This window comes from Callospermophilus lateralis, chromosome 13, assembly GCF_048772815.1.
Source record: "Callospermophilus lateralis isolate mCalLat2 chromosome 13, mCalLat2.hap1, whole genome shotgun sequence".
NCBI classification, from domain to species: domain Eukaryota; kingdom Metazoa; phylum Chordata; class Mammalia; order Rodentia; family Sciuridae; genus Callospermophilus; species Callospermophilus lateralis.
The window spans coordinates 99,387,419-99,414,252 of record NC_135317.1 but is presented as its reverse complement, the minus strand read 5'-3'; the positions used below and the strand labels follow the sequence as shown (position 1 = coordinate 99,414,252).

The 26,834-nt window shown below is 34.7% G+C and overlaps 1 protein-coding gene across 4 annotated transcripts in view; it reads left to right on the top strand.

Annotated features, from left to right (window-relative positions):
* The window catches only part of Rasal2 (RAS protein activator like 2), a 348,110-nt gene that overhangs the window by 136,079 nt on the left and 185,197 nt on the right, over window positions 1–26,834 (top strand). For all 4 annotated transcript variants that reach the window (XM_076832457.2, XM_076832459.2, XM_076832455.2 and 1 more), the window contains exon 2: window positions 21,800–21,927. In XM_076832457.2, the coding sequence (XP_076688572.1) occupies window positions 21,800–21,927 (128 nt within the window). The remainder of the gene's footprint in view (window positions 1–21,799; window positions 21,928–26,834) is intronic.

Sequence of the window (26,834 nt, the reverse complement as noted above, 5' to 3'; positions counted from 1 at the left end):
CTGGAAGGGAATTGATAGGCTGACTTTAAATGGTTTACATTAAGCTGGCCTAAGTAAAATTATTTCACATCCGCTTATATTTAATTGTTTCTCTAGCCAAAAGATAGTGATTTTTGTTGTTCTTTTATAAAGTTCCCATCAAGAATTATGCCTAGATACTTGGCATAGTAATATTCTACGATCTGTTAGATAGCATCAGATGAAAACTTCCTTTTGTTAGACTACATGTACAGCTTTTTTAAAAAATATTTTTAAATTATACATGGACATGATATCTTTAGTTTATTTATTTTTATGTGGTGCTGAGGATCAAACCCATTGCCTCACATGTGAGAAACAAGTGCTCTGCCACTGAACCACAACCCCAGCCCACTTTTATTTTTTGTTTTTACAGAATATTTCTGAAGGTTTATATTGCATTCATCACATAATTCTGAAGATAGTCAGTTTAAAACAGTTTTCCTCTTACATTTTATTAAGTATTTTTAGCATCTATTAATTTTAAGTAGAAATAACAAACATTTCTTCAGGCATGCAAAGTAAAAAGAATAGCTGCTCATATTTATTGAAGGCATACAATATACCAGACATTGTTCTTTTTTTTTTAATATTTATTTTTTGGTGGACACAACATCTTTATTTTATTTTTATGTGGTGCTGAGGATCGAATCCAGCGCCCGGCACATGCCAGGTGAGCGTACTACCACTTGAGCCACATCCCCAGCCCCCCAGGCATTGTTCTTAATGCTTGATAATTTTTTTTTAATCCTCACCATATCCCTGTGAGATTCCCTAGACTTACTGTTATAACTAATAATAGATTAAGCAACCATGGACTCAAAGTTAGCATTTTTATGTCACATACAATCTGTATTATGACAGAAAAATTATGTATGTATAGAAGTGCTTCAATCTTCTTCTTTTTTAATGAGGTTGACATTGATTAGCCTAATTTAGAGCTTTCATTTAACCATTTTGTATTTTGGCAGGACCTAGCTAGATACATATTTTAAGGTGGATGATGTTGTTTTTGAGTTTAATTTTAAGTCTTAAGTAATAAATGTATGTAGGAATAAAGTCAGTACTACAAAAAATGAAATGAAAAAGAGCAGTTCCCTTATCCTTATCCTTACCTATTTTTAACTAGTCTCTACTTCATAGATGCATAGACTTTCAACTCTTTTTAAAGTGTTTTTCTACTACTTAACCTTTGTATTCTTAAATAACCTGTCTTCATACATATGCAAATGCACACATGAAACTATATAGTTACACAATTTTAGACATTCTTTTACTACTTTTAGTAGTGTATTCTACTTTTAGTTATTAAAATTCTAAAGCCACATGCACAACCATGATGTTATTCTCTTTATAATTGAGAAAATAGTATCAGAAAAGTTGTATCACTTGGTAAAGAAAATAGCTGTTTCTTTACTTATCTCACTTCTGACACCAAATGCATGCTTTTTCCCACACCAACAACCAGTTCTCCATCTCTGCACACCAACTGAGTGCCATACAGTTTCATCCAGTTCTGACACTAGCTTTCTGAAGTTAGCAGGAACCGTACAGACTAAGTGCTCTGTCCCACAAGACTACCTTCATTTCATTTGCCTAACCCATGACCTGGGCTCTGGTACTTAGGACCAACTTGACTAGAAATTGAAGATTCCCACAATGCCTTTCTCAGGTGTGATAATTTGCTATAATGATCATAGAAGTTAGGTAAACGATATTACTAGTTTATTATAAAGGATATTATAAAAGGCTGGGGATGTGGCTCAAGTGGTAACGCGCTCGCCTGGTGTGTGCGGGGCGCTGGGTTTGATCCTCAGCACCACATAAAAATAAAATAAAGATGCTGTGTCCACCGAAAACTGAAAAATAAATATTAAAAAAAACTCTCTCTCTCTCTTCTCTCTCTTAAAAAAAAAAAAAAAAGGATAAAATGAACAGCCAGATGAGGTGTATAAGGCAAGATCTAGAACATCCCCAAGTTCCAGAGCTTCTATCCCTGTTGGGTTTTAGGATATACCACCCTGCTGGCATATTGATAAAAGTAGCTCTCTGAACCCTGTTGTTTAGTTTTTAATAGGCATGATTGATTGAGCCATTGGCCATTGGTCAAAAGCTCCTTCTTCAGCCCCTTTCTCTTCCATGGAGGTGGGAGTTGGGTCTGAGATTTCCAATCCCGTAGTCACACAGTTGGTTCCACTGTCATGCAGTCCTCATCCTGCAGCTCTCTAGGAGTCCACCTAGAGTCATATTACTAGCATAAACTTCACATTACTAGCATAAACTCAAGTATGATTGAAAAAATTCATGTTTTCATGTAAGTCACATTTGGGCTTATTCAAAATAGGACTATATAGTTGTTTTCCCTTCTTTTACAATGTCCAAATAGTAAATAATTGACAGATAAACTTTATTGTGTGATTTTTATGTGTGAGGCACTTTTTAAAAATTTAATTTATTTTTTAATTCTAATTTGTTATATATGACAGCAGATTGCATTACAATTAATATTACACATATAGACCACAATTTTTCATATCTCTGGTTGTCCACAAATATAGTCACATCATTTGTGTCTTTATACATATACTTAGGGTAATGATGTCCATCTCATTCTGCCACCTTTTCTACCCCCTATGCCCCCTCCCTTCCCCTCTCACCCCTTTGTCCTATCTAGAGTTCATCTAATCCTCCCATAGTCCACACCCTCAACCCCATATGAATCAACATCCTTATATCAGAGAAAACATTGAGCATTTGGTTTTTTGGATTGGCTAACTTCACTTAGCATTATATTCTCTAACTCCATCCATTTACCTGCAAATTTTATTCTCTTTTAATGCTGAATAATATTCCATTATGCATATATACCACATTTTTTTAATCCATTCATCTCTGAAGGGCATCTAGGTTGACTCCACAGTTTAGCTATTGTGAATTGTGCTGCTATAAACATTGATGTGGCTGTGTCCCTGTAGCATGCTTTTTTTTAAGTACTTTGGGTATAGATTGAGGAGTAGGATAGTTGGGTCAAATGGTGGTTTCATTCCCAGTTTTCCAAGGAATCTCCATACTGCTTTTCATATTGTGTGTGAAGCACTTTGATGAGCACCTGACCCGCATTATCTTACTCAAAGATCTCACAAAAATTTCTAAAGGAGTAGATACTTTTATCATTTCTATTGTATAGAAGAGGAAATTGAGGTTCTTGATTGTGCAGTGAAAGAAGTTGTCCAAGACCACACAGCTTATAAATGTTATACCTGGGATATTTTAAAGTAAGATTTGTATTAGAATATAATATACAGAAAAGTGTACCTTGATGTATAATTCAAATGAATTTGCATTTGTGTAAGTCACACCCTGCTCAAGAAGCAGAAAATTGCTGGCATCCCAAAATCCCACTTTTAAGCCCTGTGCCAAACACTTCACCACCAAAGAGTAACTATATGCTGTCCTTTAATGCTGTAAATCAGCATTAAATCAGTTTATCCAAATTTGAGCTTTATATAAGCAAACTCATACATTTTTATGTTTTCTTTGTTCAGCATTTTATTTGTAAAAATGATAAATATTGTTATGTATAGTTTATAGTTCTTTCATTCTTATTGGTATTTAGTATTCCATTTTTTGAATTACTAAAATTTATCTATTTAATATTGGTTTTCATTTTGGATTATTTCTCGTTTTGTTTATTATGAATAATTCTCTGTGTGTATCCTTGTATATGTTTTTGGTGAATGTGTATCTACATTTTGTTGTTATAATCTAGGAGTGGAATTACTAGGTATATCTGTCTAGTTTTAATATATACCATCAGTTTTCCAAAGTGATTGTGCCAGTTTACACTAGATGTCTTCACATTCTCACCAATACTTAGCATCTTTTTCACTTAGCCTTTTTTGTGGGTGTGTAGTAATATCTAACTATGGCTTTAATTTTTTTTCCCCCAATGACTAATGAAGTTAAGCTTCTTTTTTGTATGTTAAGTATACATCTTTGGATAGTTTTTTTTGTGTGTGTGAAATGAGTTTTTAAGTCTTTTGCACATTTTCCAATTGGGTTGCCTGCCCCCTTCTTTTCCTACTCATTCTTGCTTTCTTCCTCTATACTGTTTACACTACGTTTTGTTGTACAGTCTTTTTTCTACCTGAACCTGAGTAGTCTGTACATTTCCTTCCATGTCATAGTAGTTTCTCCCATTGATGTTCCCCCTTTCTGAGGCAAGAAATTTGACTTTTCTATCTTTTGTATTCTGGTATTTTATACACTTACCTTTATCCTAAATAATATTCATATATAGCTGCTTTTTTTATTCATCATCAATTTTAGACCTTTTTATTGGTTTTCTATTATGGTGGATGAGGATTTAGCTGTCACACAAGACCATCCTAACCCTTTTATTATTAATTTTGTTTTGTTTGGTTGTTTTGTTTTGTTTTTGTTTTAATCAGTATTCAGTGCTTATATTATTATGCTATACACTGGGCATGGTTGAATGTCATTATTATTTTCCTTTTCTTACTTATTTGGGGTTCTTTTCTGCAGTCAATAATTGCCTTTCTTTTTTTATTTGTTCAGTTTTCTTTGTATCTATTATTATTTTTATACCTTTCTGTATTCCTGTAGCACACTTGGACCCAAGGTTAGTAATATGAGGGAAATTATCAGATGAAGTATTATTTTTATTTTTATTTTTTTCTTGGAGACATTCTTCATGGATACCTCCTAGACTGACATTTAGGCCTATTTTCCTGGGTAACTGACCTCTGAGAAGTTTCTTCAGCTGCCATTCTTGAAATTCTTTGTGCCTTCCTCTTAGGTCAGATTGACGGTTTCCTGGATCTTTCTTCCCTTTAAAAAAAAAAAAAAATTCCTTGTTTAGTTCAGGCATATCCTATAGTAGTGTCAAAGATCCCTCAGAGACATAAGCCTTTAGAGCATCAATCTCTCTAGTTGCACTGCTCCATTCTGGGCTACTTTTGTCTGGTGGACAGTTGTCAACCTTCTGTTTATCTTCATCAACATTTTGAGATATTCTTTGCTTCTCTTCTGTTTTTGAGTACCTGTTTTTAAATATTATATACTTTTTGTTTTCTTGATTTGTTCCCTGGTGTGGCCTGAATTTGTATCTGCCCTAAAGTTATTTTATGTTGGACCCCTCTCTCCCAATGTGACTGTATTTGGAAATAGTCCTATGAGGAGGTCCTAAAGGTAGAACCCTAATTCCACATTGTGGTGCCCTTATTTTAAAAAACAAAGCTAGAAACACCAGAGTTCTCTCTCTCCTCCCCATATGAGGATAGAATGGGAAGGCAGTCTCTAGAAACCAGTAAGTGAGCACACATTAGGAACCAACTTGGTTGATACCTTTATCTTGGACTTGCCATCTCTAGAACTGTATGAAAATAAATGTGTCAAGTCACCCCAGGAATGATATTTTGTGGGAAGACTAAACAGAAAAAGATACCCCCTTACTTTGATTTATTTTGAAGTAAATTATCCTACAATAGCTTCCTGAGAATAGTATGTGGTAGGTAAAAATTTTTGAGGCCTTGAATATCTGAAATATTTTTATCCTCACAGTTGGTTGTTAGTTTGGCTAAGTGAATAAACCAGCTTGGAAATACTGTTCTTTCAGAACTTTGAACCCCTTCCATTGTCTTGCAGTTCCTGTGCTACTATTGAGAAGTTCAGATCCTTTCTTATTTCTGATGTTTTGAATGTAGGATGTTTTTTCTTGGGATGTATTTTGTTAGGTGTCTGTTTTCATCAGATTTTCTGGGCACTCAGTGGATTTCAATCTGAAAGCTCATATCCTTTAGTACTGAGAAGTTTCACTAATGTTTTTCTCATTCCTATTTTTCCTTTTCTAATATTTTTGTCTTAACCATCTTGGATTGGCTCTCAATTTTCTCATCTCAATTTTTTCTTTTCCTTCACTTTGTCTTTTTGTTCTGTTTTCTGAATTTTGCTATTAAATTTTGCTTTTCCTTTCTGCTATTGTGTTTTAATATATAAAAGCTCAATTTAGTTGTATAAATATTGCTTTTTATTGAAAAAAAATTGTCGTGTTGCATGGATTCCACTTCTCATATTTCCTTTAGGGCAATGATGATTGTTTCTTTCTTTCTTTATGATTTGTGTCTCCTTCAGGTTGCCTTTTTTTAAATAAATACTTCATTTATTTTTTAAAATATTGTAGTTGGACAAAATACCTTTATTTATTTATTTTTATGTGGTGCTGAGGATCAAACCCAGTGACTCACACGTGCTAGGTGAGCGCTCTACTGCTGAGCCACAACCCCAGCCTCCAGGTTGCCTTTTTCTTTATATTTGTTTGTTTACTTATTTAAATATGTATATTTTCATGCTAGGAGCTTTCCTCTGATCTCTAATACTCTTTGTTTGTCTGCATAAACTAAATTTGAGACTAGAAAGCTGACTCTGAGAACTAAGTGTGAAGTTGGGCTTGTCTGCCAACAGCTCTCCAGTGAGGTGATCATGATGGGCTGTTGGAAGAACCTTTGTTCTTTATTCCTTCATGTTGGGATAATCTGATATCCAAAAAGCTATTCTCCTGCCTGGATTGTGGAGGTCTGATTGCTAGTTCTGATAATCATTTGGGGGTTGAAGACAACTTTGGGGTGAAGCACTTCTTAATATTCATTTTATGTTTTAAGTATGTTTTTCTCATCTATGACAGTCACCTTTTATTCTCCCATTTATTTTACCCTTGACATTTTTCTATAAGATGAACTGGAGAGATGATTTTGGAACTGTAATTGTCTTTTTTAAAATTAGTTCTAATCAGTTATACATGACAGTAGAAAGCTCTGCGATTCATGTACACAAATGGAGCAGAATTTTTAACTTCTCTGGTTGTACACACCATTTGTGCAATCATACATGTACCCAGGGTAATTCCACCGTCTTTCCTACCCCCTTGCCCCTTCCCAACCCTCCTTGCCCCATCCAAAATTCCTCTGTTCATCCCATGCCCCTCATCCCATTATGGATTGGTATCCACTAGATACCAATTTAGTCTCTGATTTTTTGGGTTTGGCTTATTTCGCTTAGCATGATATTCTTCAACTCCATCCATTTACCTGCAAATTTTATTCTCTTTTAATGCTAAGTAATATTTCATTATGTGTATATACCACAGTTTCTTTATCCATTCATCTATTGAAGGGCATCTAGTTGGTTCCACAGTTTAGCAATCATGAATTGTGCTGCTACAAACATTCACATGGCTGCATCCCTGTAATATGCTGTTTTTAAGTTCTTTGGATATATAGACCAAGGAGTGGGATAGCTGGGTCAAATGGTGGTTCCGTTCCAAGTTTTCTAAGGAATCTCCATACTGCTTTCCAGATTGGTTATACCAATTTGCAGTCCCACCAGCAATGCATGAGTTTGCCTTTTTCCCCACATGTAATTGTCTTTTAAACCAGTTACCTGGTTCTCATTTTAGATCAACCCTTTTCTCCATTCAGAGGTATTTAGTGCTGGCTTATCTACAAACTTTTTTTTTTTTTTTTTTAAGATTCTGTGGTGTAAGTTGGGTTAGTTCTTAGCTTTCCTTACCCATAGCCTAGGATTCCGTTTTCTCAGGCCTGCTAAGCCAGTTACTGCTTGAAAATATTCTTCCTAACTTCTAAGCATTTATTTATTTTAATTTTTTTCTGTTCTTGAATCCTTGTTGGTTATTATTATTATTGGTTTTTTTTTTCTGTCTCTCCATATACAAATTCATTTTTAGTTTTAATGGGGCTTTGAGAGGCAGTGAATTTATTTATTTTCAAAATGCCATTTTAACCTGGTAGCTGCTATGTATTTGTTAAAATGAATTTTTTATAGAGTATTTGTAGAAGTCTTGCAATAATTCCAGTTCTTCTGTAAGCCAGAGTTAGGGATCTTAGACCTAATCTGACAGAAACAGCATTTAGCTTGATTTTTTTTTTTTTCTGATTAGACGTGAACCAAATTAATTTTATCAGCTTCTCCCTCAAACCTGTTCTAGAATTTCTAACTTTAATAATGGAAACTCAAATTCACTTGTTGACAAAAATACATATCAGTGGTGGTGTCTCTCTTCTGTTTAAAACCCTTCAGAGGCTTTCCCTTGTTGATAGGATAAATATCAACATCCTTAAACTAGGTTATGGATTTCTGTATGATCTTGCCTCAGCCTGTTTCACCAGTCTCTTATCTCTGCAGTTAGTTTCTTATGCCATGTGCTTCATAGGACTACTTTTTTCCTCAGGGTTTTTGGTTCCTTGTTTCATTTGCATGAAATTCCTAATATTTATACTACCTTCTACTACCTCCTGTTTTCCCAACTGTTAGGTCCATTGCTCTTATTAAATCTCTCAGGTGTCCTGTACTACTTCTTGATAGTGTTTTTTTTTTTAATCAAAACTGTTCTAATTTAATTGTATACTGATTGTATACTATTTGACTTTTAAGTTCTTTAAGTCCAGTGAATAGGTTTGTTTATTGTCATATCACCAGATTTAAGTGTTTTGTGCAGAGTAAATCAATACAGAATTAAAAGTAAGCAAGTAAACATCAACAACAAAAAGAAAATCAAGAAGAGGCTCTGTTGATATGCTAGGAAAAAAATCTAGATTTTACAGAAGAATAACTAAATTCTAAGATAACTGTGCTAAGTGTTTTATAATTTCAAACCTCATTTTTATTAATCTGATTTGAGGAAGTATTATTTATTAATCTCAAAGGTAGCTTTCAAATCTACATTGTATCCTAAAGAAAGTCCCTTTTGCTCTCCTTTGCATTTCTTTTCCTGAAGACCTTTGTATTTTCTTCTACCTGATCCTTGCTGGGGCTGTGGCTCAGAGGTAGAATGCCTGCCTAGCACGTGTGAGGCACTGGGTTCGATCCCCAGCACCACATAAAAATAAAGATATTGTGTCCATCTACAACTAACTAACTAAATAAATAAATATGGATGAGCATTCCAAATCACCATTTCTTTTTTATCTTCACTCTTCTCTCTTTATTCTCTGTAATGTAAATTTATCCCTTGACATCTGAACTCATTATCCAAATATTTTCAATAATGGCTTAGAAATTTTTAACCTAAAATTGACTATACAATTAATTTTTACTAACACCCCTGTGTGTATTTGAGCCAAAATTTAAGTTGCTGACAAATCTGGGTAAGAAAATATGTATGAAGTAGGTGTATTGTCATGTATCAGTTGTTTTTTTCCCAAAAGGGACTGTTTTGTGATATTGTTAAAGGTTTTGTACAATCTTAATATCTTCTAAGATAATGGAAAAGCGTATGGAAAGTAGGTAAACCTTGGAGAATTATGGAAGCTCTGACTTAGAAGAAAAGATAGAAATGATAAAGATGAATGAATGATAGACAAAAAATGAAAAGAGAGAAAACATAATCTCGGCCATCCTCATGCATTACGCCTATGAATTTTATCCATTTGTGAGAAAAAATGAAGACAACTATGATAGTGGTGATAGTTTCAAAAAGCCTTGTATTTAACTTTATTCTTTTTTTTATTGCTTGCATTCATTGTGTATCTAATAAATTATTGTCTTTGTTTACTTACCGTAATGTTTGTAATATAGAGGGAGTATAACTTGTATAGGATATACTATTTACTGTATATAATTGTACTAAGAAGTTCATTAAATATTAAATGACTTTGTAGTAGAATTTTAAATATACTTTTTGATGGGTTACATAGAGGTTAAAGAATATTTAATAGTATTTTGGGAAATTACTTGGGAGTTTGATTTTTTTAAAAAAGATTTGTACTTCTGGGCATTGACCCTAAACCTCATGTATGCTAGGCAAGTGAACTACATCCTCAACCTTTACTTGGGAGTTTTATATAGACTTGAACTAAATTTCCTTTTTCCATTTTAAATCATAGACTAAGGACTGGGGATATATAGTTCAGTGGTAGAGGAAAGCATGTGTGAGGCCTGACTTGTATTCCCAATGCCACCAAAATAAATTTTAAAATAATAGAATTCAGCCTTTTGTTATGTGAAAAATTGCTATCCAGCATGTTTTTAGGAATGGATTAGATTTGTATAAGAAGAATGTCTGTTCTATTCATGTTGGTTGTATTGCAGAGAAAAAACTCTTTCTTTTGCTACTTTATTGTCTCCATTTTAGGTGTTTGTTCCCTTCTACTCACTTGAGATCTTTTTGATAAAAAGCATGGTTTTTCATTTCTAATGTGAAATTAGGTTATATTAGTTATATTAGGGCAGAGCTCATGAATTGAGCTATTTATTTACCAGTGAGTGACTGTTGGGATTCTTTAGAGGAGCCTGGGTATCTCCTGGATGGTTTTTACTGTACATGTATTAATTTGTGATTCAAACAGATCACAATTGAGAGAAGAAGAATGTTTAGCTATGAATTCTGTTCCAGTTGATACTGCAGATAGAGGTAGATCTATTAAAGATTTTTAATGCTACCAGACTCTTGACAATTTTTATTTTTAATGCAGTTTTCTTTCTTTTGCTCTCTTAAGTAGAGACATAATATCACAGTATTGACTGTCTTTAAAAGCTTGGAAACTAATCTCTCAACACTGGTAAACTACTTACTGTTTTTCCCTCTCTTCATTAAGAATTACATTCTTTTAAAAACTCTTTCTCCACAGCAGCGGCTCCTAAAGGACAGTGATGAGATTTAATACAAAGTGAAGCAAGTGTGGGGGTGTATTAATATAGGAAAAAGTACTAAATATAAGAAACGAAATGTGCACTAAATGGTGTTTGAGATTCTCAGTATAGTTCATTTTTCTACCCATAACAGAAATGTGAGACATGAAAAGGATCTTGAATTTTGATTATTTAATAATAAAACACCAAGGTCATGTTTTAAGGGCCAAATAGTATTTTCTTAAATTAGCATAATATCTCACTTTAAGAAAAAATTTCATATGGACTTTTATTTCCTTCTAAGCATTATTATACAAATGAATTGTTTTACTTTGAGCATCTTATATTTTTCTGTATAAGAGGTTTAGTATGATCTATGGATATATCTGTCTGTTGGGGATGAAGAGTAATCTTTTAATAGACTGCTGTCATCTTGACATCTGCATCCTTCTACTACACTTATCCAGGCCATATAGTTAGTTGCTTAGGCAGTGCTTGGTCCTTTCTGAGAATTATGGATTTTATTCTTTCTAATTCATGTCTAAGAACTGGAAGAAAATGTGATGTGCTCTGCCTTCCTTTTCATGGAATATGTGTTTGAGGTACTTCGAACTGAAGCATGATATGGAGTGGGGAGGGAAACAAGGTAGAATCATTGTAGGAATTGTACCCCTTTCTCAGCCATCTTAAGATATGCAGGTGATGGCAGCAAACTAAACGGAGCTCTTCTCAAAAGAGAAGTGTTATCTTTGTCAAACATGTGATTGCCTACTCTAAGTTATACCTTCAAGGAATATATTACTCTGTTGTCAGATAACTCATTCTGTCCTGTGAGAGAGCAGAATTAGAAGTGCAGTGGTTCAGGTCCTTGGCTCATTTGTTGATTGGGTTATTTGTTATCTTATTGTTTAATTTTTTGAGTTCATTGCATACTCTGGATATTAGGGCTCTATCTGAAGTGTGAGGAGTGAAAATTTGTTCCCAGGATGTAGGCTCCCTGTTTACCTCTCTTATTGTTTCTCTTGCTGAGAAAAAACTTTTTAGTTTAAGTAAGTCCCTTTTGTTGATTCTTGTTATTAACTCTTGTGCTATGGGTTTCCTATTAAGGAATTTGGAGCCCGACCCCACAATATGTAGATCGGAGCCAACTTTTTCTTCTATCAGATGCAGAGTCTCTGATTTGATATCAAGCTCTTTGATCCATTTTGAGTTAACTTTTGTGCATGGCAAGAGAAAGGGATTCAGTTTCATTTTGTTGCATATGGATTTCCAGTTTTCCCAGCACCATTTGTTGAAGATGCTATCCTTCCTCCGTTGCATGCTTTTAGCCCCTTTATCAAATATAAGAAAGTTGTAATTTTGTGGATTGGTCTCTGTGTCCTCTATTCTGTACCATTGGTCCACTCACCTGTTTTGGTACCAGTACCATGCTGTTTTTGTTACTATTGCTCTGTAGTTAGTTTGAGGTCTGGTATTGCTATACCTCCTGATTCACACTTCCTCCTTAGAATTGCTTTTGCTATTCTGGGTCTTTTATTTTTCCATATGAATTTCATGATTGCTTTATCTATTTCTACCAGAAATGCTGTTGGGATTTTGATTGGCATTGCATTGAACCTATAGAGAACTTTTGGTAATATCGCCATTTTGATGATGTTAGTTCTGCCTATCCATGAACAGGGTATATTTTTCCATCTTCTAAGATCTTCTATTTCTCTCTTTAGGGTTCTTTAGTTTTCATTGTATAAATCTTTCACCTCTTTTGTTAGGTTGATTCCCAAGTATTTTATTTTATTTTTTTTTAGGATATTGTGAATGGGGTGGTTGTCCTCATTTCCATTTCACAAGATTTGTCGCTGATATACAGGAATGCCTTTGATTTATGTGTGTTGATTTTATATCCTGCCACTTTGCTGAATTCATTTATTAGCTCTAGTAGTTTCTTTGTAGACCCTTTTGGGTCTGTTAGATATAGTATCATATCATCCGCAAATAGTGATAATTTAAGTTCTTCTTTTCCTATTTTTATGCCTTTAATTTCTTTTGTCTGTCTAATCGCTCTGGCTAGTATTTCGAGAACTAAATTGAATAGAAGTGGTGAGAGAGGGCATCCCTGTCTTGTTTCAGATTTTAGAGGGAATGCCTTCAGTTTTTCTCCATTTAGAATGATGCTAGCCTGAGGCTTAGCATATATAGCTTTTACATGTTGAGGTAAGTTCCTGTTATCCCTAGTTTTTCTAATGTTTTGAACATAAAGGGATGCTGTACTTTGTCAAATGCTTTTTCTGCATCTATCGAGATGATCATGTGGTTCTTATCATTAAGTGAACAGACACTTCTCAGAGGAGGACATACAATCAATCAACAAGTACATGAAAAAATGCTCACCATCTCTAGCAGTCAGAGAAATGCAAATCAAAACCACCCTAAGATACCATCTCACTCCAGTAAGATTGGCAGCCATTATTAAGTCAAACAACAACAAGTGCTGGCGAGGATGTGGGGAAAAGGGTACACTTGTACATTGCTGGTGGGACTGCAAATGGGTGCGGCCAATTTGGAAAGCAGTATGGAGAATCCTGGGAAAGCTGGGAATGGAATCACCATTTGACCCAGCTATTGCCCTTCTGGGACTATTCCCTGAAGACCTTAAAAGAGCGTACTACAGGGATACTGCCACATCGTTGTTCATAGCAGCACAATTCACAATAGCTAGACTGTGGAACCAACCTAGATGCCCTTCAATAGATGAATGGATAAAAAAAAAATGTGGTATTTATACACAATGGAGTATTACACAGCACTAAAAAATGACAAAATCATGGAATTTGCAGGGAAATGGATGGCATTAGAGCAGATTATGCTAAGTGAAGCTAGCCAATCCCTAAAAAACAAATGCCAAATGTCTTCTTTGATATAAGGAGAGCAACTAAGAACAGAGCAGGGAGGAAGAGCATGAGGAAAAGATTAACATTATACAGAGACGAGAGGTGGGAGGGAAAGGAAGAGAGAAGGGAAATTGCATGGAAATGGAAGGAGACCCTCATTGTTACACAAAATTACATATAAGAGGTTGTGAGGGGAAAGGGAAAAAAAAACAAGGGAGAGAATTGAATTACAGCAGATGGGGTAGAGAGAAAAGATGGGAGGGGAGGGGAGGGGGGATAGTAGAGGATAGGAAAGGTAGCAGAATACAACAGTCACTAATATGGCATTATGTAAAAACGTGGATATGTAACCGATGTGATTCTGCAATCTGTATTTGGGGTAAAAATGGGAGTTCGTAACCCACTTGAATCAAATGTATGAAATATGATATGTCAAGAGCTTTGTAATATTTTGAACAACCAATAAAAAAAAAAGAGGAAAAAAAAAGAAGTGCAATGGTGAATTGTGCTGTTGGAACTTGAGGGAAGCTGCAGAGGAACTCTTGACAGATGTTAGACTAAAGAAAACTACTGAACAGAGAGAAGTAAACTATCTTCTCTCTTCCCTTTCTTTCTCTTAAGAAGGGTGATGGTGAGCATAGAGGATATATCGACTAGGCACTATTAATCAAGTAGCATGGAAATTAAATATCTATAGTTAAGGAGAAGACTGAAATGGTTCACTGAAGTTAAAAGACACGATATAAATTCATTTTAACAAACAGTTAAAGTCTCATAGTGAATTTGTAATGCAAGGATTAAAAAGCCAAACAAAACCTAATGATTTTATATAAACACACCGAATCCTTAATAATAATAAGGATACCAATTAAGGATTCGGTGTGTTTATATAAAATCATTAGGTTTTGTTTGGCTTTTTAATGACCTGTATAGGTTTGCCATTCCTTTTTGTGCTTTAAGAATGATATTAAGTTGATGGCAACTCTATTAGATCTTAAGCAGACAGAATCAATACATTTATAAACTAGTTTGGTTATATATCTCCTATACTGTGGTCTGTTCCTCAGCAGCATATTACAGTCATTGTCATTGTTGAGAATTCTCTCTATAGGAGAACTTTTAACATTATTTCTTCTACTGTAGCAAAAATTGCCTATAGAAGATATCCAGATATATGCCATATTTTTAAAGCTGTATGGCAAGGACAAGGATTTTATTGTTTATGAGAAAAATAACTTCCATTAAATTGTCCTATGAATTATATTAATCATGAATGTCTATTAAAATTATTTTGAACATTATTTTAGTTACAAGAAAGTATGTATTTAAAGCAATTACTGTTTTAGCAATTTAAAAAATGTAGGTAATAATATGTTTTAGTTATTTATATGTTTTTGCTTGTATAATGTGGTCATTCTAATTCTGAGTCTTTACAAGTCTTTGAGTTCTAACTCAACAAATCTGGTCATTGAAATTTTAGAGTTCAGAAGAATTTGCCATTTCTAAAGCCAGGTTAACTCTGGTGTAGGAATAAAAACAAATGTATGAAAGTATAGATCTGTCTTTCCACAGCAGTTCAAATTTCCACAGTTTATGCCAATTAATTTTTGAGAATGTGTTTCTCTTTTTGATGTTTTGAAGTCTACCCTAAATAGATAGATTCCCCAAAATTTTGTATGTGTGTATGTTTGTGTTTTAAGGATAGCATTAAGAATTGGAAGGGTATCAAGACTGAACGAAATGTTATGGTTTTTATTAACTGGAGGATTCACTATAAGAATTCTGTAAACCTTGCTATGAAAAGTGATAATTAGTCTCAGGATTTTACCAGTTGCATTTTATTTATCAGAATTAAAAAAAAAAAAACCATGTAGCACTGGGTGCAGTGGCACACATCTGTAATCCCAGTGACTTGGGAGGCTGAGGCAGGAGGAGCACAAGTTTGAGGCCAGCCTTAACAATTTAGTAAGACCCTGTCTCAAAAAATAAAAAGGGCTGGGTATGTAAATCAGTGATAAAATGTGCCTGGGTTCAATCCCCATACCAAAAAAAAAAAAAAAAAAAAAAAAAAAAAAAAAAAAAAAGTGGCCTAGTAAATAGTGTGATTCAAAAACTCAGATTAACTTCTAAGGAGCTGTAAGATTTTTTTAATTGATTTTATTTTTTTAAATACACGACAGCGGAATGCATTACAATTCTTATTACACATATAGAGCATAATTTTTCATATCTTTGTATATAAAGTATGTTCACGCCAATTCATGTCTTTATACATGTACTTTTTTTCATTACAATTCTTATTACATATACATACCACAGTTTTTCATATCTGTTTGTATATAAAGTATGTTGACATCCAATTCGTGTCTTCATACATGTACTTTGGATAATGATGTCCATCACATTCTACCATCCTTGCTAATCCCCTGCCCCCTCCCTTTCCCTCCCACCCCTCTTCTCTATTTAGAATTCATCTAATCCTTCCATTCTCCCCCTCCCTACCCCACTATGAGTCAGCCTCCCTATATCAGAGAAAACATTAGGCATTTTGATTTTTGGGGATTGGCTAACTTCACTTAGCATTGTCTTCTCCAACGCCATCCATTTACCTGCAAATGTCATGATTTTATTCTCTTTTCTTGCTGAGTAAAATTCCATTGTGTATAAATGCCACATTTTTTAATCCATTCATCCACCGAAGGGCATCTAGGTTGGCTCCACAGTTTAGCTATTATGAATTGTGCTGCTATAAACATTGATGTGGCTGTGTCCCTGTAGTATGCTGTTTTTAAGTCCTTTGGGTATAGATCGAGGAGAGGGATAGCTGGGTCAAATGGTGGTTCCATTCCCAGATTTCCAAGGAATCTCCATACTGCTTTCCATATTGGCTGCACCAATTTGCAGTCCCACCAGCAGTGTATGAGTGTGCCTTTTTCCCCACATCCTCACCAACACTTATTGTTGTTTGTCTTCATAATAGCTGCCATTGTGACTGGAGTGCGATGATATCTTAGAGTAGTTTTGATTTGCATTAACTGCTAGAAATGATAAGCATTTTTTCATATATTTGTTGACTGATTGTACATCATCTTCTGAGAAGTGTTTGTTCAGGTCCTTGACTATAAGATTCTAAAAAGTAAAAAAGGTTTCCCAAGCATTTTCTTTTTCCTTTGACAGTCTCCATATTTGGGCCATATATGTTTCCTTTCCTGCTTACCCCTATTTCTGCTTTTAGTCAGATCTCCTTATTTACTTTTCTATTGTAAACATTTTGATACTTTCCTAATTCTGAAAGAGACAGTTTGCTTCTGAAAAAAGTTATTTTTATACATGTGTAGTGGAATGTTCAGTTCTGTCATATAATTTCCTTCATTATCATCTTGTGTCAGACCATGATGCTACTTTTAGCTCCCATCACAAGGAAGGGTTAACGTAAGAGAGATCTGTTGTTATTGTTTCCTTACCAAGTAGTTATTCAGTTTATTTTGATTTGAAGGAGCCTAGCGTTTGATTTTATTCATATACTAAATCACTTAGGATTTTTGAATGCTGTTTTGAAAATTAGTTGGAAATAATGGATTTCACTGTGTATATATGCCACATTTTTTAATCCATTCATCCTCTGAAAGGCATCTAGGTTGGCTCCACAGTTTAGCTCATCCTTTAAATGAGTTTTCTTCCTTTTTTTTTTTTTTTGAAAACTATCTGTTGTAGACTTTCTTGCTAATACTAAAGTAGAATTATGGTTACACAACCTACTTAATGAGCATCCATCAATTTGTATTTATAGTACTTGCATTTTGTGCTATTCCTTTACCTCAACTAGAGTTACTAGTCTACTTGTTGATTGGTATTCAAAATCTGGCTCACATGGTCCCTTCCTTATTATTTTTACTGTGACCAATTTAGTGCAAATTCTAATCATCCCTTAATCACATTAGTCTTCCATTTATTAAGACCTCTGATCTTCTCCCCACTTACTTCATCTTATAAAATATGGCTGAATTTTTCTTCCTCCCTTCCTTCCTCCCTCCTTCTCTCCATCTCTTTTTCCCTTCCTCTCTCTCTTCCTCTCTCCATACCTTCCTTCCAGTACTAGGGACAGAACCCAGGGCCTCACAGGTATAGGCAATTACTTTACCATTGAATTACAACTTCAACCATTTTTTTAAACTTTTTTATTTGTTCTTTTTAGTTATTCATGACAGTAGAATGTATTTTGACATATTGTACATACATGGAGTATAACTTCCAATTTTTGTGATTGTACATGATATGGAGTTACACTGGTCATGTATTCATATAAGAAAATACAAAAGTTGTATCTGATTCATTTGACTGTCTTTCCTATTCTCATCCCCCATCCCTTCCCTTCATTCCCCTTTGAATCTAGTGAACTTCTATTCTCCAACCCCCTCATTGTGTCCTCAACCCTTTTTAAAATTTTTTGAGACAAAGTCTTGCTATGTTGTCCAGATTGACTTTGAAGTTGGGTCCTCTTGCCTCAGCCTCTGAAGTAGCTGGGATTTACAGGCATGTGCCACAACTCCTAGTATATGGCCAGATTTTCTTAGAATCCTTCATTAACGTCTTATTGTCTAAGCAATGGTTTTTAATGTGTGATCTGTGAAGCCCTGGAACCCCTGGAGCCCCTGTTCTATAAGGTTTAAGCTATTGTATAATGTGTGCGTGTGTGTGTGTGTGTGTGTGTGTGGTGTCAATGGATCTTTATTTTATTTATTTATATGCAGTGCTGAGAATCGAACTCAGTGCCTTACACATGCTAGGCAGGTGCTGTACCACTGAGCTACCACCCCAACCCGTAAGCTATTTTTATAATAAAACTGAAAGACAGATTATGGTTATTCTGTGTTTGCTATGTGGCAGACATTTTCTGGAAAAAAAGAGGCATACCTGCCACTTCTGGGGAAACAACCAGCAGTATTTATTGCTAAAGATAAAATTTATGACTAAAATGAAAATTAGAATTTTGGAGAACTCATATCCGCCACCTTGAGTTTGACAGCTTCTCAGTATTTAAAGACATTTCTGATGAGATCAAGATTTGGGGGAAGATTTAGGCGTGTGATTTTTTTTTTTTTTTGATAGTACATAATGAAAAGTTGCAACTTTTGGAAGATCTGCAAATCTGAGTTAACTAATATTTTCTAAGTGATCCCAGTGTATAATGGTTAAAATCTCATACATATGGGGTAAAAGAGCCAGTCAAAGGACGAGGTAGACAACTGATTTTGAATAAAATAATATGCAAAGTATATTAATGTGGTTTCAGATTCCACATTGCACTGACCTTTAAAGGCAGATGCTTATTGAGTTTTGGTACTATATTAAAGGATATCAATAATTATGTGAAAATACTATTAAAATACTTTTATCTTTTCCAACCCTTGGAGACAGAGTCTTGCTCAGTCTTATTATACATCAATCGCATAAAACTAAAACAATCAATTGATAATAGAAAACAGAAATAATCAAACTGTCTTTAAATATATATGCAAAAATGTAAAGAGTCACTTTTTTGGGAAAATTGTTAACATTTCATTAAAATGTACCTTTATGTTAATATGTAGTAGGTTTGTTATTTTTAAATGAATACATATTTCTAAGATTTGTTTTAATTTCAAATATGTTAAATATTGATATGACCCACATATACAAACCCCCTTTGAAGTTCTCAATAATTTTCAAGAATTTCAAGAAATCTTGAGATAAAAAAAACCCAAACAAACCAACCTTGAACTGTTCATCTACAGAAAAATATCTAGTTTAAAGGAGTGCCTTCTAAAGGATCTGTTGAGTTACCTCTGATTTTTAAAATGTTTCTAAGGTTATTTAATTTTTGTAATGAGGTCAGCATGTAATGTCCTTAGTATTCTCATAGGGAAGGGATTGAGCAAATCTAAATTTGTTCTAATTTAGCTATTAAGATACTTCTTATTTCTGTTATTATCTTTTCTCTTGTGAATTTTAGATACTAAAAATAATTGGAAACCAGAATTAGAAGTAAGTCACTAGAGCATAAAGATTGGAAGCATTGATAAGGTGAAATAGGGCAAAAATCTGAGGTTATCCTGTTCATATAATCCCAGCATGTAGGCCTTGCTTATGTGCTTGCTATTAGACCTTTAATTAGCTAAGGAAATGAGGACATGATAAAATGAGTAAATTAAATCTGTAGATTACTTTAAAGTCTTATATTATTAAAGTGCTTCTTATATCTAATCCAAAAGTGCTAAATAGAACAAAAGTAATAGCTTATTTTGTCTTTTTTCTTTCATGTATTCTTATCAAATGATTGAAAAGTGGGAATTATATAGAGGTAGAAAAAACAGATGAAATCATGCCACTTACTGGATGATTAATCAATCTTTCCATTTAGAGATAAATTTAGAAATATAGAGGCATTGGTCCTTATTTAATCACTTCCTATTTTGTACTACATTTGGCACTGGAGACAAATTGTTCAGGGTCCAAGAATGTTTTATGATATGTTGTCTTGTTTTCACAGTACCCTGAGTAAATTACAACAAAATTCAAATTGGACAAAGGGAGAACTTTTATAGTGAGGCTTTAATAGAGTTATTCAAGATCATACAAAGAAAGGAATTTAGGTTTCTTTAAATTCAGTGTTGATGCAGATTTATATTTTGTCAGGAAAGTTGGTTTATGCTACAAATACAATATCTTGTACTCTAATTTTTATAGACAGAGTATGGCTAACTTACACAATAAAGTTAGTCACTTGAATAAAAACTAGTCTGGGCTACAAAACCAGTAAATTTCCACATTAAATGGGTGCATCTCTCTCTCTGTTGAAGTTGTCTTAGTTTTTTACTCCAGAAATAAGCACATTGTGATTAAAAATTTAACCTATTTTCTTTTTGTTTAAATCATGTGAAGATAATCAGTATTGACAGGACTAAAAAGTTCCTAAGAATTAGTAACATGTTTAGCAAAAGTCTAGTAACATTATTGTTCTTTGGACCTTGAATTATCTTTGGGGAAGTTGATAAATTTCCCCAAACATGCAAGTTGGATAGACTGAGAGAGGATGGGAAGTTACACAAGAAGGAACAGGGAAGATAATATTGGACACAAATGATGTGGGTAGAGATATATCCACCAAATTGCTCTGATTACTGACTTGTTGCTTACTTCCTAAAGAAGTCTGGGTACAATTATGCCAGTTTATATTATACTATAAGGCAACTAGGAAATCTTTTGGATTCATTGAAGCCAATACCAGTAATACCTATCATCATGTGACAAGACAAAAAGTCTGTAGAAAACAATGAATTAAAAACACTCTTGTAATAGACACAATATACTTATTTATGATTCACAACTCTCCTGCCCTCATGGGTATTTGTTTTCCAATCTCTTTGGTTTGTTCTTCTCTAGTATAATAACTAAATAGTAATAATTAGAACATTTAAAATAATCACTGTAGTAAATTCCTGAGAGGAATTAGTCTTTTGTGGCTAAAGTAATTTTAAGGTACTTTGAACTGTCAAATGCTTTATTTAATAGATCTAATGTGTATTTAAGATTAAGATATATTCCAGATTCTACAACAGCCCTCAAAATAAGTAAACAGTTAATATTAAAAAAATAAAGTAGCAAAGGTAATAATAACCAGTTGACATTTAAAAGGAATTAAGGCATTTGTAAATTGTGGAGACATTTTGCTTTAATATTAGGTAACTTTACCTCTAAGAAACATGATGGTAAAACATTCAGATCTCTCCTTGAGGGCATTATTTTCTGTGTTTTTAAGATCTTACTGGCCTCTAGTGGTAATATGCTATTATTTAAACATTTTCAATTCTTAAAACTGTTTTTAAGACAGTCTGCCAGTAACTGTACTCTCAGTTCTGGACTAGAAAACCAGTATATTTCATTCTCACAGTGGAAATGTTACATGTTTATCTTCCTCCCATAGACTACACACTATATCTTTTTGAATCTTTTTACTTTGAATAATACCAATTTAGCTCTGAAGCAACTTTACATTATTTTAGCGTTTGTACAGTGTAATTACTGTATCAAGTTTGTACTAACAGTTTTTCCCACAGTGTTTCAGCCATCTTCTCTGCAGATTGTAGGGCAAATTTTTGTGTATAAGTTGTTTTTCCCTCTAAGAGGCAAAAGACTCACCTTTATTAATTTGACATTGAAGAATCTTGTTTTTCTGTTTTGTTACACAGATGTGAAAGGACCACCCACTCATCGTCTGTCTTGTGGTCAGTCACCCTATACTGAGACCACAACATGGGAGCGGAAGTACTGCATCCTCACAGACAGTCAGTTGGTGTTACTCAACAAGGAGAAGGAGGTGAGATAGAAAGCTACTTCCCTTTTCTAAGCAAATGCCTGAAACTTACGTAGCTTTGATTTTTATTTTGATAAATTACATTATATAAATAGGGGCTCTTGCAATTGTAGACTGTGGATAATAAGTTAAAGACTGCTAAATGTCATAATGAAGTGCTATTGCCATGAAGGAGTGAGTTCCACAAGATAGTGCTAAATTTTCACTAAGGAACAGTAAAAGAGATAGTAAGTTGAGAAATTTGGAATGAGGAGTATTAGATAGTTTAGACCTGTCCCTGCAAATGCCCCCCTCTAGGAGCCACTGGAAATTATATCTTTCTAACTCCTAACAAAAATGGTTATCATACTCAGTCTATTAATTAAAAGAAGTTTAACAGTTTACAGAGTCATGGTCAGCATAAGGGACCTATCAAAGGGTGGTGAGGTATCTATGAATGAACAGTAGAAAGCTGGTATAACCCCAGATACCAGAGAATTGTAGTTGTCTAAGAGGCTGCAAGACAGTTGTGGTGTTTACACAAAAAAAGAACACAGCCTTTACCAGAACTCAAATGGCCACTAAGAAAGAAAGAAGAGAGAATAAACCTTAACTCTCTTCTGCTGCTTTCTGATTTTTTTGCAATTGTCCCTGTTGGCCAAATCTAACTTGTAGGCAGGAGGAGATTGCTTTGTTATGTTCTATGGGGGTCAGTTTCATACAGCACATAATTAAGGGAGCAAAGGATTGGGAGAGTAGCATAAGTCTAGAGAGGCAGGCAGAATTTAACCTTCACAGACTTCAAGTTTTAGGGACACTTTCTGTTCCTCTTGAACTTATACTACTAGTACTTTACTCCTCAAACTATTATAGTGTATGTGTTCTTCCATATCCAAATAATTCTATTTGCCTATTGGTGATTAATATCACTCTGGTTTGGTATGGACATAAAATAATCTGTCACCACTACATAAAAACAGTGACTATGATCTTGAAAAAAGAAGAGGCATAATGGGTGGGAAAGAAGAAAATACTTGATTTAAAAAGAAGAAAGATTGATTGCCAAAAATATATAAATAACTAGAAAGATGTAGGTAGAATATACATTCAGTAAGTCATTCTTCCTAAAAAGTGTGTTTGGAAGAAGCAGTGAATAAGAAAATTTTCTTAATTCTCATTTGTGAATTCCTACTCTCCTTTTCTCATCTCTTGTTCATCTTTCCCTGTGTCTTTTCTTTTCTTATTGAGTATGTTTTAATTTGGTAATGGCAAGACAATAACAATGAAACAGTTCTAGTTTGTTCTCATATTTTAATAGGCAGTGCTTGCTTAAAAGGGCCCAGATAATGTAACTCCACGAAGAACTTGCTTATTTTTTATTCTACTCATTGAAAAACATCTCTTTCTTTTGTTACCATCTCTCTACCCATGACCTTTTTCCAGAATTTGAATATTTATTTAATTTTATTAAAATAATTTAATAAAGGCCAGCCTTTTTTAGAACAGTTTTATATGTGTTGCTGTTGAGTGGATACATAATAAAAATTGGTCAAGTGAATGAATGTTAGTATAGAAAATTTCTTATTATCTAATTTGAATATGCACCTAATTTAAAATATTCATTTATACAATCCTATTCTATCAGCAAACTTTCATCAGTTCTCTTAACAAGGAATGTTACAAACAAATCATTTGTCATTTCCCCCCGCTTACTAACTGTTGTGGTTTAGGTATTAGGTGTCCCCAAAAGCTCATGTGTGCAACAATACAAGAAGGTTTGGCGGTGAAATGATTAGATTATGAGAGCCTTAATCCAAACAGTGAATTAATCTCCTGATGGAAGTAACTGGGTAGTAACTGAATGCAGGTATGGTGTGGTAAGAGGAGGTGGTCATTGGGGGTGTGCTTTTGGAATAGACATTTTGTATCTGGCGACTGGAGTTCCTCTCTGCTTCCTCATCCTAATGTCTTGAGCCACTTTTCTTCATCACACCTTTCTGCCATGATGTTCTGCCTTACCTCAAACCCCAGCTGTCTATGGACCTCTGAAACCATGAGCCCCTAAATAAGCTTTTCCTCCAGAAATTATTCTTCTCAGGTCTTTTTTTTTTTATTTATTGGTTGTTCGAAATATTACAAAGCTCTTGACATCTCATATTACATATAATAGATTCAAGTGGATTATGAACTCCCATTTTTACCCCAAATACAGATTGCAGAATCACATCGGTTACACATCCACATTTTTACCTAATGCCCTATTAGTAACTGTTGTATTCTGCTACCTTTCCTATCCTCTACTATCCTCCCTCCCCTCCCCTCCCCTCCCATCTTCTCTCTCTACCCCATCTATTGTAATTCATTTCCCTCCTTGTTTATTTTCCCCTTCCCCTCACAACTTCTTATATGTAATTTTGTATAGCATTGAGGGTCTCCCTCCATTTCCATGCAATTTCCCTTTTCTCTCCCTTTCCCTCCCACCTCATGTCTCTGATTAATGTTAATCTTTTCTTCCTGTTCTTCCTCCCTGCTCTGTTCTTAGTTGCTCTCATTATATCAAAGAAGACATTTGGTATTTGTTTTTTAGGGATTGGCTAACTTCACTAAGCATAATCTGCTCTAATGCCATCCATTTCCCTGCAAATTCTATGATTTTGTCATTTTTTAGCGCTGCGTAATACTCCATGGTGTATAAATGCCACATTTTTTTTTATCCATTCATCTATTGAAGGGCATCTGGGTTGGTTCCACAGTCTAGCAATTGTGAATTGTGCTGCTATGAACATCGATGTGGCAGTATCTCTGTAGTATGCTCCTTTAAGGTCTTCAGGGAATAGACCTAGTCTTCTCAGGTCTTTTGGTCGCAACAACAAAAAGCTGAGTAAAACATCCACATTTTTTTTTAGTTCAGTGCTGTAGCTTAAGAATAGATAGAAGAACATCAAGAAGTATCCCTTTTCCAGAACTGAGATATAATCCATTGATTGAATATTCCTGGGCAATTGAGTCACCTAGGCCAAGGCCCCTATTTTTCTTCTAAAATAACTGTCCCTGATAAATAATTTTCTGAAACAGTCTCTTATATACTTTAATCCTCTTTTGTGCCAATTTTTATAAGTAGCCCTAAATACCTGAAAACCATTATACCAGATACTTCATTCTCTCTCTGATTCTCTATATTTCCCCTTCTGATGCTGTCTTCCACTCATCTTTCCCCACCTCTTGAAACCCTTTACTGTGCCTGCTGTCACTCAAGGACCATCCTTTGAGCAAAATCAGCTGTTTCTTCTGTAATGCCAGATTCGTGGGACCCCAATAGACCTCCAGGAGCCGAATCTGATGCAATCACACAAGAGTCTATTGCAAGCTCGAGCCTGGACTCACAACCGTTCCTGATGCAATTCCCAGGGAGTGAGTCCTGTTTTTTTTGTTCAGTGAGATTTTATAGGTTTTTTTGGGGGATACTCTATGCGTTACAACATCACACAGCAAATCATTCCGCACCGCGGGAAAGTCAAACAACTCTTAACATTGATTAGCACATTCACTGGCTGGCGAGAACAAGTTAGGTAAGAGGTGATTGGTTAGTACAAGAAGGGAATTCGTTTGAACTGATTGGTTTAAGCTACGAGGAGTGTATGTGCTAAACTACATGGTTTCCCAACATGTTATCAACCACCAAAAACTACTGGGGGGTCATCTGGCATCCCAGGTATTTTCCCTGTCTCATGCTGATTGGTAGTTGTGGGAGGGGGGGGTTTGCTATGAGTCCTCACCTAGCGTGCTGAGTAACTGAGTCAGGGACACCTGGCACCCCAAGTTGTCTCCTGTTTGCAGACAAACAACTCAGCAGGGTGATTATGTGCCTAGGAGTGCTCTGTGGGTTTTTCCAAGGACAAGGGTCACGCCCCCTTCCTTGGACAGGCTTTGAGGTAGAAGCTGTTTTTAAAAATGAAGTCACATCAGTTTCTCACTTCTACTTCTTCTCTGGAGGGGTTCCTTAAATTCTTGATTTCATAAGAACCATAATGTTTCCTAATGTTACTATCTTTCATGAAGACCTATGGAAGTGTGGCTGATATTTTCCCCATAACTCTTACACCATGCTGCCTGGACTAGGTATTATCTCCTTTTATGGCTGCTTCCTGTCTGTAATTCCTAAAATGCTCAAACTCTGAATCTCATTTATTCTCCAGTCCCCCGCCTCATCTTGTCACTCCTCTATGTATTTTGATCTTCTGCATCACTGTCATCTACACAGCTTAATTTTTATTTTTAAATATTTTTTTTAGTTGTAGATGGACACATTACCTTGATTTTATTGGTTTTTATTTTTATGGGCTCAGAGATTGAGCCCAGTGCCTCATGTATGCTAGGCAAGCTCTCTACCACTGAGCCACAACCTCGACTTCTTATGATCCCAATATCTGCAGAGATGAATCTTACAATACAGTTTTCTTCAACTGCTCCTCTAAGAATTTCCCTATTCCACCTTTTTGCTGTAAGTCCTTCATATTCTCAGTGGTATATATCTTATTTTCTGACCCACTCCTTTCTTTCTAGCTCATTTTTTATTTCAATAATCTTTCAATCCTTCTGAGATCTATAGTCTCTTGATCCTATCACTTTCCTGCCTCTCATACCTCTCATTTCCTTTCTTTCCTCTTCATTCAGCCTGAATTCCAGAGTCAGTCATTCTAACTGTTCCCTTGCATATTATTTCCTTGCCTTTCTCTTGCTTCATTTTCTTTATTTGGTTAAGTAATAGCTCAGTTAAATTTTCTTTTTTTAAAAGAATATTTATTTTTTAGTTGTAGTTGGATACAATACCTTCATTTTATTTATTTATTTTTTTATTTGGTGCTCACGGCCTCACATGTGCTCAGCAAGTGCTCTACCACTGAGCCACAACCCCAGCCCAAATCTTCTTT